Source organism: Mauremys reevesii, linkage group 6 (assembly GCF_016161935.1).
Source record: "Mauremys reevesii isolate NIE-2019 linkage group 6, ASM1616193v1, whole genome shotgun sequence".
NCBI lineage: Eukaryota > Metazoa > Chordata > Testudines > Geoemydidae > Mauremys > Mauremys reevesii.
The window spans coordinates 127,706,212-127,718,389 of record NC_052628.1 but is presented as its reverse complement, the minus strand read 5'-3'; the positions used below and the strand labels follow the sequence as shown (position 1 = coordinate 127,718,389).

Genomic DNA, 12,178 nt, shown 5'->3' with positions numbered 1-12,178 from the left:
CATGGCAGTGAGAGGGTGGGTCCTTCAACCTTAAACCTTCCACTCAGTGACAGACTTGTGGCAATTTGCAACAACAAAAAAAAAAAAAGAGAAAAAAAAAAAGAGACTGCTGAGAAAAAATTAATATGCAAACTGATACCATTAATAATGGTCTGGGAAAATAAAGACTGGGAATAAATGGATTCTATTTCCTATGTTAAGTTTATCTCACACCCTCCTCCTCACACACCTTCTATCACTTCAAAAATTTTTTTTTTCAAAAGTTTTTTTTTCCTCCTGCTATAGCTCATCTCAATCTCAATTGATTAGACTCTGCCTGTTATACTCATTACTTTTTCATGTTCTCATGTATGTATAATATCCTCTGTCTGTGTGTTCATCTCTGCATCCAGAAGAAGTGAGCTTTAGCTCACAGCTCATGCTACAATAAATTTGTTAGTCTTCTTAAGGCCACACTCTCTTTTTTTTTTGCGGATACAGACTAACACAGCTGCTACTCTGAAACCTGACATTTTTAAAGGCCATCATTTTGCAATCAGAACTGAGGAATTTATTTAATACATAATTACAACATCCAGTACTATGTTAGAGGCTTCATGTTTTGCTTCATAAAAATCCAAATACTGTACATTAAAAGAATGCCTACACCTTTTTATAAAATGTACCTTTCATAAATATTCTATAAGCAACAATGTTTATAGAGGAAATTCTTTAAGATAATCAGCAGATTTTTGACGAGTGTAGAGTTTGAAAAAAATTTGAAATAAGCTGATAAAATGAAAATTTGACATTTAGCTGTTAATATGTTGGAAGGTAAAGTACCAAGAGTTAAGATTAGAAGTAAATCCTTAATATTAAGCTTAACCCACTACCAGTATGCCTAGGTACTAGAGCAGAGGTGGGCAAACTACGGCCCGCAGGCCACATCTTGCCCGCAGGACCCTCCTGCCTGGCCTCTGAGCTCCTGGCCCAGGAGGCTGGCCCCAGCCCCTCCCCTGCTGTTCCCCCTCCCCCGCAGCCTCAACTTGCTCTGCGTCCCACCAGCGGGAGGCTGCAAGCTCCTGGGGCGGCCTGACCTGGTGCTCTGTGCTGCCGGGTGGCGTGGCTGCCTGTCCTGGTGCTCTGGGCGGCACGGTTGTAGCGCCACCAGCCATCAGTGCTCCAAGCAGCGTGGTAAGGAGGCGGAGGAGGGGGGGTTGATAGAGAGCAGGGTAGTTCGGAGTGGTGGTCGGGGACAGGGGTGTGGATAGGGGTTGGGATGGTCAGAGGGCAGGGAACGGGGGGGGGAGTTGAAGGGGGGGCAGGGGCCCCCAGGGAGCAGTCAGGGAGATGGGGTGGTGGGTTGGGGGGGCTGGGGTCGGGAGGGGCAGTCAGGAATAAGAGGAGGGGTTGGATGGGGTGGTGGGGGCAGTCAGGGGCGGGGATGCTGGGGTCTGTCGGGGGATTGGATGGGACAGGAGTCCCTGGGGGGGGCCACAGGGGGCGAGAAGCAGGAGGGGTTGGATAGGGGGTGGGGCCAGGCCAGGCCATGCCTGGCTCTTTGGGGAGGCACAGCCTCCACTAACCGGTCCTCCATATTATTTTGGAAACCCAATGCTGCCTCAGGCCAAAAAGGTTTGCCCGCCCCTGTACTAGAGCACCATTTTCAAAATACTGCAGAGCATTTTAGCTATATAGTTACCACCGAAGTCCACAGAAGTCATGCAGTGTCTTTAATATAAATTAGTTAGCAATATGTGACAGGTTTGCTATTACAAACATGATGATTTCTACAATTCTCTCTTCCCTACCACTCACCACTTGAAACATGTAAAACTTATTTACATTCAATGTTAAGTCCTCATATATGGTCCCCTCTAATTTGCCACAGCTGTCAAAATTCACAGGTCCACTTCCTTGAACAAATCATGTTTTTTCCTGCTTTAAACTGTTGAAGTTGACAAAGGACCACAGTCATGAGTTTTGAAAGGCAGCCACTAGAAACTTTGGAAGTTCTGAGCCTGAGGATTTAATACTGGTCTTCCTTCTTTAGTAAACGAACTCATGAACAGGAGGACAAGAATGTAATCCAAGTAGGTAAAATGAAACATGGAGAGATTGTAAGAAAGGATGGACTGTAAAATTCAGACTCCACTTATCACCCAGGAGCCATCAAAATTTTGTTGGAGATTTTTGCATTCTAGTATTGGTGTTCATTATTACATGCTGCAACATTTATGCACAGAGGAGTGGATAAAGGACAAAGTTTCAACTCAATCTCCCCTACACACACACTTCATGAATAACGTAACTCTCAGATAACTTAAATAGACTTTAGTGGTTCTGTAGGTATACACTTACATGTGTAATGCTGAGAACCACAGTAAGATGCGACTTTGATGAGAAAATTGGAACTTACTTTTGTCACCATAACCACCACAAAGTTCTTCTCATCGATTTTGTATTCTTTAAGAGCAGTATCATCATTAAGGATTTTACCTAGCAAGTTCAATATGAAAGTTATTGAGAAGTCATTTAACAGTTTGTTAGCTCATCTTAATATTCCATTAGTGCAAACGATATCAAGTACCTAAAAATAGCTATATGCAGACACCTGAATATGCATAAGCCAAAGAAGGTTTTACCCCTAAACGCTGGCTGCAGAGCTCCCAAATAAAATTTTCCTGCTGTGCCCTTCTATAGCACAAGTTATTTGAAGCCAGTTCTGACTATTCTGACATATTCAACACTACACCAACAGTGTCAAATATGTTCCGTAATATTGAAAATAGGATTGTCATCAAGGAAAAGGTTTTGTTCAGCGCTGATCTTTTCAAACTAGAAAAAATACTTCAATGTATCAATCAAATAATTTAAATTTGCCTAGTGCTTAAGATAAAGAAAAAAAAATCAATATCCTCCATGCTTTATCTCTCTACTGCCTTATTGTGACTTTGTTAACCTCTCTTAGCCAGCAACTGATCAGCATAAATGCATCTGCATGAGGCAAGCTTGCAACTCTGCAATTTTACCAATTTAAACTTAGGAGTTTCAAATACTGGCTTTATGTGAAACAGGCTTAACCTTTCTTTTATCCTGTCTTGCAAAAAGATTAAGGTAGAGACAAAACAAAAAAGAAAAAAAACAGTGGTGCCTTTCTAATTTGCAACACCATTGTTGATTAGCATCTTTTGTTATTAAGCAGAAAATGGTCAAGTTCACTTATACCAGTTTGGTTTAAAACTTCATTACACTACATAAATATCCGGTAAAAGTAGTCTCAGCTTTAGCATCACTATAGAACTCTAGTCTGAGAAATTAGGTGAGATAAGGTTAGAGAATACTATCCTACTATAAAACTGAGCAATAGTCTCAGTTCTAACAGTCAGGTTTCCTGCAGAGGCAGCAAGTCTTGAGGAAGGGTTGGGACTAACATACATATGCACTTTTACAACTGATCCCATCCCCACATTAGTGGGGTTTAAAAACAATATGCTGCCTCAGCTGTAGTTAACAGGATATTTCCTTGGCCTGTGGTGTAGAAAGTCTGGGCAAGGGAGGATATGAATAGAACAGTCTCTCACTCATGTGGCTCCACCTAGGAGTTGAAGGTACACTTGAGTCCTACATGGTTTGGTCATTTGAACACCAAAGGTGAAATGTGGATGCAGTGTCTGAATGGCCAATGTTTGCATTGGTCTATTTGCCCACTGAGGACCCCTTATTATCTTGTAAGCTGTGTGGGAAAGGAACTACCACCTGTGTATGCACAGGACTCTGCACCACATCCCCCAAAATACTCAAGCCTCCAGGGACTACCGTAATATAAATGAGACTACAACAAAGTTATCCTCACCTTTGAGCAGTTTGTTTTTTAAAGCAAACCACCACAATTCCACCAGGTTGAACCAAAGCCTAGCACAGTGCTTTAAAAAAAAAAAAAAAAACCACCACAGAATGCCAAAACGAGCCCTCCCCACTCACCTTCCTAAGAAAGGATTTTATGCCATAACCAATGACACCACCAATACCTTGCTTCTAAATTTAAAAAAATAATGGTGGAAACATGAGTCTTGACTCCTTAGTTTAGACTTTAATTCTGTATCTTATTCCCTATCGTCCCTATACAATTTTCTTTGGATTAAACAATTTGCACAGTGCTGCCAAAGAGGCATAAGAATTTGAGAAACTCAAAAGTGCAGCTACTTGCATTAAGTTTAACTTGTGTTAAATCCTGCACCCTGCTGTGTCAGGATTTTTCAGCCCCATAACCAACAGAAGTTTCAGAATTTCATGCAATTTTAAATACATGCACGAGACATTTTATGAAGAAAGTTTTCTAGTTAATATATTTAGAAATCCATCTTTATGTACTGACGTCAATAAGAACAAATCAGACAAGACAAGTCCATTTCACTATCCTGGGGTACTTTCCTGCCTGTTATTGTTCTCCCTGACTTAAACCCTCCAGGACCAGAGATGTGAAGAGAATCCAGAACAGCTGCCTTTACTGTCTTTCCCCTTATTTCAAATGTGGGGTTTCCAAGTTTAATCTTAATTTTCTATTTCCTTTTTATTTATGCTAAATGTCCCTAGGTGTTTTTTCTCTTAAGTTACTGACATGTGCACTCAGCCTTAACTCCAGTTTAAGGACTTTTTTGCCTCTGAAGGAGAACAAACAGTTGTTCTGAGTTCCAGAAATCCCGCCTTGCTGTGTTGGGGAGATGTCAAGGCAGCTGCTTCCAATATGTTAAGGATATTAACAAGGCTTTTTTGGGAGAAGAAGGAATCTGAGAGAGTATTTTGGTCCTTGAGATAAAAGTGTCCTCTCAACTCAGAAATGAAGCTATGAGAAGGAAGGAGAGTGGATTCAGACATTTTAAAGCCAAAAGGGACCATTATGCAAGAGATCAGACTAGATGGTTGTTACATAGCCACTGGATTTCACCAAGCGATTCAGGAATCAAGTATTAAGAATATGATTTTAAGCCCTAATGTCTTATCTTCCATGGCCAGTTTCTCATTGGTATATACCAGTGGTCCCCAACCTTTTTCGTCTGGCAGGCGCCAGACGAAGGACCGTGGCGACGGTCGAGCATCCGCTGAAATGCTGCCAAAATTCAGCGGCGACGCCTCTGGATGACACCCCTCGGCAGCAGCAAGCGGCATCATCCAGAGGCATCGCCACTGAAATGCCGCTGAATTTCGGCGGCATTTCAGCAGATGCTCAACCACCAGCCAGGACGCGGGTGCATTTAGATGCCCCCGTGGGCACTGCATTGGGGACCCCTGGTATATACTGTATGTTTCTAGGTGATTGATTGTGATGCACCTGGAAAACTACTACTGAGAGCTGATCCCAAAATACCAAGAACTCCCTCTGCTGATGAGACAGCTTGTTTTGGTTTTTAGTACTTCTAAAGGCTAAACAAAATCCTAATCCTTGGAACAGGGGGATATTGAGTAAGAAGTCAGTGAAAAGCAGAAAATTTGTCAGTTTCAGATGTAATCTTTACTTTTAGAAGATATTACCTGCATAAATTAGTTTTTGGCCAGCTACTGGAAAAGCATCTTTCCCCTTTTCTGATTCGATCTTCTCTTTCAGCGCCTTCACCTAAAGCACATAGTTCTTGTTAGAGGAAAGTAGATTCACACACTTCAAATCCCGCTAACACTGTGTGTATTTCAACAGAACAGCAGATACAAATAGACAAAGTATTTCAATCCCAGGTTTGGAACATTATGTCACAAAAGTCAAACTGCCAAAGAGCTTTCCTTCCAGCCTCCTCTTGGAGCAATATTGTTCAAGGAATTTTCTACTAAAACAAATTAGAGTTACAATCCAGTGTCACATTACAATCACTCCCCTGACAAATATGAAATACAGATCTTCACTTTTCACTGAATTCTAGATGAGCTTTGATGCAGAAAGTGCTCCTTAAAGAAACGAGGTATCATGCCTAGTGGCCCTTCCCTAAAGCACTTGCTCAGAATACAGAGTAGATAAGAGATTAAAAAATAAATAAATAAATATTCCCTCCCCCCCAACTGAATGATGATCTATCTATAAATTCAGTTGCACTTTTTTTAATCACTGCAGTCACTAAGTGATCTGCTAGATCAGGGGTTCTCAAACTTCACTGCACCGCAACCCTCTTCTGACAACAAAAACTACTACATGACCCCAAGAGGAGGTACCAAAGCCTGAGCCCACCAAAGCCCTGCCGCCCCAGGATGGTGGGCCAAAGCCCAAGCCCAAGGGCTTAAGCCTCAGTTGGGGGACTCGTAAGCTGAGCACCATTGCCCTGGGCAGTGGGGCTTGGGCTTTGGCGCAGTGTGGTAGAGTTCGGGCTTGGGCCCTGGGCCCCAGCAAGTCTAATGCCAGCTCTGGCGACCCCACTAAAACAGGGTTGCAACCCACTTTGGGGTCCTGACCCACAGTTTGAGAACCGCTGTGCTAGACCACTGTGAGGGGCAAGCTGTCCAGTTTTGCTGCTAAAGTTAGAGGACTCCTATCCAAAGGGACTATATTCTGGTAGTAACGTGCAAAAGGATCACTAAAAACTCTTCAGTATACATGATTAAAGAAATGCTTTTATACTAATGCACTTAGAACGTTAAATATAAACACTCAAATGTAGTGTACCCGGAAGCATTCTACATTTGTTGCATTTATCCCTTGACAGTTCACAAGAACCGTGACAGCTTTCAAACAGGCAATCTGGAAGTCACACCCGGGCATCCACAAACTAACCTATCTTCTAAAGGATTTCCATACTTGTCTTTCAAAAGTAACAAACACAAGCTGGTGCATGGTCAGTAAAAGACATTGGGATTGAAAAGTGCACAACACGCTTAACTCAGAGGACTATGCTTACTGACCAAGGCAAAAGATAAATTGTGATATTAGGATACAAGTCAGTCAATACTACTTGTGCCCTATGTAGCTGCTACATGATCAATATTGTTTAATTTTCAAATGCAGCTTGCTATTAGGGCTAGCCCAATGGCTATATATACACTCAAATATACTTTCTACTCAATAGCTGATAGAGTTCTTAACGTAGGTATTACAAAAAGCTGTCAAGTTATGTCACTTAACACTGGTGAAATCTGTCAAACATTTGCCCTTACATGCTTCCTGTATATTTCCTGGCATCACTGTGTTATGTAGTTCTTCCTTCTGCCTCTCCTCTCCAGTTCCCTGGCCCCCACCCCTCAACTTTGCTTCTTCCATTTTTTTTCCTGCTACATTACACATTTTACACACTTACCGTATTTTAACTTTCTCCCAGCAGCCTCTCACCACAGGGCTTAGAAATGAGAGCCCACTGTCCAAGGGAAACTCACATGAGGAGTCACGCCTTCCTCTTTTTCCAGCAGCTGGGGAGAAAACTGCGCTGATACTCCCATTAGACATGCTGCCCTGGGACCGATCAGAAGCTCTCTCATATCAGCCTCCCAGCTAATCAGTTGTATTTCTATTGGAAAACTAGCCAGGCTCTTGACTTTGGATCTGTTACAACTCCATGACCTCTACATGGCTTTACCATGGACAGGATTTTCTTTGTTTATAAAAGGCACTCTATTCCCCTCTGAATTTTTCCTGCAATACTATTGACTTGTTGGCAAGCTGCATTATATTTACTTTAAATAATAAAATGCCAGTTTTTATCCAGTGTTTACTCCAAAAAGGCTTTACATGGAGTCCACAAAACCATGACTAGGAAGAATTTACATCTGAACAGACTACTTCTTGAGATTGAAGGACATTAACCTTGTTTTTGAAATGTTAACCTAGGCTGTCTCTACACTGCCACTTTCAGCACTAAAACTTTAGTCATTCAGGGGTGTGAAAAAACACCCCCCCCCCCCGTGCAACGAAAGTTTTAGCGCTGAAAAGCGCTAGTATAGACAACACTTTATTGCCAGGAGATAAAGCTACCACTCCTTGTTCGGGGTGGTTATTTTATCACCAGGAGAGCTCTCCCCCGGCCATAAAGTATGACTACACTGACCATGTCGCAGAGCTGCTGCAGCCGTGCTGTAACGTGGGCAGTTTAGTCAGACCCTAAGTCTGTATCATTTGTTACCACAATAAACAAACCTGTAAATGTGATTTGTAAGCAAGTTTGATAAAAGTTTTAGTGACTTTACTGGCTAAGACTAAAAGCTGCCATTAGCAGCTGAACTAATTAGAACTTGGCTTATCATTGTCACACTCAAACTCAGCCACCACATTCAGTTGCCCTGCCCTTTGACCATGCTATTTCATCTTCCACTTAAATGTTTAACACCCATTTTGTAAGGATATTGTAGATTTTGTTCTGTTGTAGGGTGCACAATGTAGCTGCTCTGTCACTGGGCAAGATCTCCCAGTGAGAAAATAAAACCACCTCCACCAAGGGGCGGTTGCTTTGTCCACAGGAGAGCGGCAGGAGCTGATGAAGCACTAGCCACACCTGCACTTTTCATTCTTAAAACTTTTGTCATTTGGAGAGAAGGGGGGTTTCCACACCCCTGCGCAACAAAAGTTAACAATGAAAGTGCAACTGTAGACAAAGCTAAGATCAATGTGCTAATTATGGTCACCGATAAGAGCGATAGGGTTGTTTTCCTACTAAAATTTCAGCTAATGACTTGAACAATGAGTTGAAAACAATCTACTTGAGTTCAAAAAGGTGGTGTTTACAAAAAAAATACTGGAGATATCTAAAAAACAACAACAACGAGTCCAGTGGCACCTTAAAGACTAACAGATTTATTTGTGCATAAGCTTTCATGGGTAAAATACCCACTTCAGATGCATCAAAAAAAAAAAAACCTACCTACCTAACAAAACCATATGCAGGGCCAAACCACTCTTCTACACCAGATCACTGATATACTTTTGACTAGACTGAGCCATGAGATATAAAATTTAAAAAAGTGTTCCAGAATTGTTTAACAAGTAAATAAATCGACAGTAAATTGAAAAAAGCTATAAGAGATGTGTCTTTCAAACTACCTCAAACTTAGGACTTGTCTACACAGGGACATCTAGGAAAAAGTTCATCCAAATTAACTAAAAGTGTGAATTTGAAGCGGATTAAACTACATTAAAACCACGTGAACACCCTCATTCAGAATAAAAGTGGCCTTAATTTGGTTTGGTGAATTTACTTCTGAAGACAAATTAAGGCCACTAATTCTGAAGTATTTAATGCATTTTAACTAATCCACTTCAAATTCACACCTTCAAATTCAGATTAATCTTCCTGAACATCCCTGTGTAGATAAACCTACAGGTGTCCATCACTTTAAAAACAAGGCATATATTAATTTCTGACATTGTGGACCAGATTATCCTCAATCATGCTTGTGCAACTCCACTGACGTCAATGTGGATGCATGGGTGTAACTGAAGGTTAAATTAAGTCATAAATTAAGAGAATTTCTATTGACCAGCTGAATTTATTACCATTTTATGCAATACTCAAATTGCTTCCAAAACAGCAATGTCTAAAAATACACACATTTATTTCGATAAACCTAAAGGACCTCAATCACACTCTGAAAAAACACATTTACTTAAGTTTAAAGTGGTTGTTTCTCTCAGAAAAATAACCAGAATGAGAAGTTTTTCTGCTGTTACCAAGTCAGTACAGGTGTAATCTGTCACAAAATGTATTCAGTACAGAAACCAACAGACTTCTGCTACTAGAAACAGAAGTAAATTCCTTAAGACATTCCAGCTATAATTAGTTTCGGCAACTGTAAACTCTACTGGTCTTTTGAACTATCCAGCCAAGACTCTCCTCACCTGCAGAGGGCTTATGAGTAATGCTAGACCTGTGTCATGGTTGCCACTGATTCTATAATCATGTTTAATTATTTATGACAATTTTATTTTAAGCCATTTGATCACTGAAATATTAAGCAACTCAAGTTTCTCTAAGAGTTAAAAGTTAAATCTTTGAGTAGAGATGAGACAAACAGACCAGTTGCTCGGCAGTACCACCAGATTAGTGGACGAAGTGAAAACTTAAACTGACTTAAAAGCAAGCAATGTTAAAGAGGCAGAAGGACAACTAAAGAAAAATCCATAACCTTATGACCACTGTTCTCAAAGCACACACCAACCAGGCAGACATCCAGCCTGCTGAGTAAGCATTCAATATAACCCCTTTTCAAAGAGCAAAGCTTGACTCGACCCAATTTGTCAGCCAAATACAGCTATCTACTCTTGAGGACTGAAGTGTTTCTCCACTGCTCAGAGTTCCATCTTTTTAATACTTAGGCCATGTCTATATTACAGCTGCTACAGCAGCACAATATACCACTGTAGTGCCCTAGCGTAGGCACCTCCTACAGCAAAGGAAGGGGCTTTTCCATCACTATAGGTAATTTACCTCACTGAGCAGTGATAGCTAGGTCAACTGAAGAATTCTTCCGTCAACCTAGCCACATCTACACTGAGGGTTAGCTTACTATAGCTACAGCTTTGGGGAGGGGGGTGACTTTTTCACATCCATGAATGCAACAGCTATGTCAATCTAGCTTTTAAGTGAAGGGTAGGCCTTACACAAATTATTTCATAGTGAACTGATTTCATTCAACTAGGGAAGTTTAGAGGGACTGTAGCAAGGTAGCTACTGGCCTCTTCCACAGCTGACAGGTCTTATGATTAGCTGAGGGGATGCCCCTCACACATACCACTGATTAAGGTAGAATCTATAGCATGCAACAGCCCTTGAATCCTTGAAGTCCCCAACTGGAGATGAAGTAACAGTATGGGAATTCTTCTAATCAGCAAATTTAAACATCCTGAAAAACTGGATTTTGATGCTTTTGAAAGAAGCGCTTCACCCACTTACCACTGTAATAGTTTGCAACAAATCTAGTTCTTATATTTAATGCAAGACTTCACTATAGAGTAAGCAAAGGATTCTCCCCATTAGCTCCACAGCCTCCAAAACCCTCAGGGACCCTCGTTTATCATCTGCACCTACTTGCTCTGAAGATATAGAAGTTGAACTTTGTATACAAGATAAAAATGCTGTTAATGCAAAGTAGAAAGTCAGGAAATACAAGAGTTAAGGTTTCTAAAGCAACACTACAGTAACTCACAGTAAACATGTCCTTTTTATTCTTGTTTTCTTCTTAAGAATTAAATGTATAATACACAGGTTGTGCAAAATGGTCACATTACTGCTTTACCTTTTGCATTCTGGCTTTCACCCCGCAACCTTAAAAATGGCATTATGAAGTTTGGTTTATTTTTAAGAGAAATTGCCCATGCTTAATGCAGTTGGCATTTAAGTAGTCCCAATACACTGTACCCATGACAGCAAGCTTAATGAAGGTGGTAAAGCCAAGTTCATACCTTTCTATGTATTGTCTGGCTGGACACCGTTTCTACAAAGCTAGTGGGGCAGGTATCTTTTGCTTATGATGGCTCTCTTTGCACTTGACGGCGAGGAACTCTTATCTTTTCAAAAGAAAGCCTGTACTGCACAGATGAATCAAGCAAAGATTTTGAAGACCCTAAAAATCCACAATTCACAATTCCCTCATGTCGAGGATGAGACAGTTTACAGACGGCTGTGTTTCAACAGACATAGGCATCAGCATACAAACACTACACCCAGCGGATGCCTAAGAACAGCAGTGTCTTGACTGTCAGTCTAGGCAGAGAAAATGGACATTGTGATTTTTGAGGGGGAGCACTGTATCATTAGGATCCAATAAAAATCTTAGATGCCTATATACAAAGCATGCTTATTTATTTAAAAAACAATTTGTAAACTGGTTGTGCACGTCAAACGAGCACTATTTACAAACCAAATTTCAAAGTTCAGTTAGCTATTCAAGTTGTAGGAAAGTGCAGCAGTAATTGGAGTTGCGAAAGGCAGAAAGCTGGAGTGCATGAACAGATTTTCCCCCCTCAAACTTTTTGTTGTTGTTTTTAAAGTCAGCTTTCAGCTGAAGCCTTTCAACCTACAGGGATTTCTTCTTGCAAGTCATAAGCAGTGTTCCCTCTAATTTTTCCCACCCATGGGCAGAATGAATTTTGTTATGTGCATTAATATGGAGGTAATGTGTGACATCATCTTCATATCAGTGCACAAAACAAAATTCATGGGGTGGGGTTGGGGCCAAGGGGTTCGGAGTGTAGGAGGGGGCTCAGGGCTGGGGCAGAGGATTGGGGTGCAGGGGT

The 12,178-nt window shown here is 41.1% G+C and overlaps 1 protein-coding gene across 2 annotated transcripts in view; it reads right to left on the bottom strand.

Annotated features, from left to right (window-relative positions):
• RAD23B (RAD23 homolog B, nucleotide excision repair protein) overlaps nucleotides 1-12,178 on the bottom strand; it is a 56,530-nt gene that overhangs the window by 27,929 nt on the left and 16,423 nt on the right. For both annotated transcript variants that reach the window (XM_039543925.1, XM_039543926.1), the window contains exons 2-3: nucleotides 5,512-5,593; nucleotides 2,399-2,478 (exon numbers count right to left, since the gene is read on the bottom strand). In XM_039543925.1, the coding sequence (XP_039399859.1) occupies nucleotides 2,399-2,478; nucleotides 5,512-5,593 (162 nt within the window). The remainder of the gene's footprint in view (nucleotides 1-2,398; nucleotides 2,479-5,511; nucleotides 5,594-12,178) is intronic.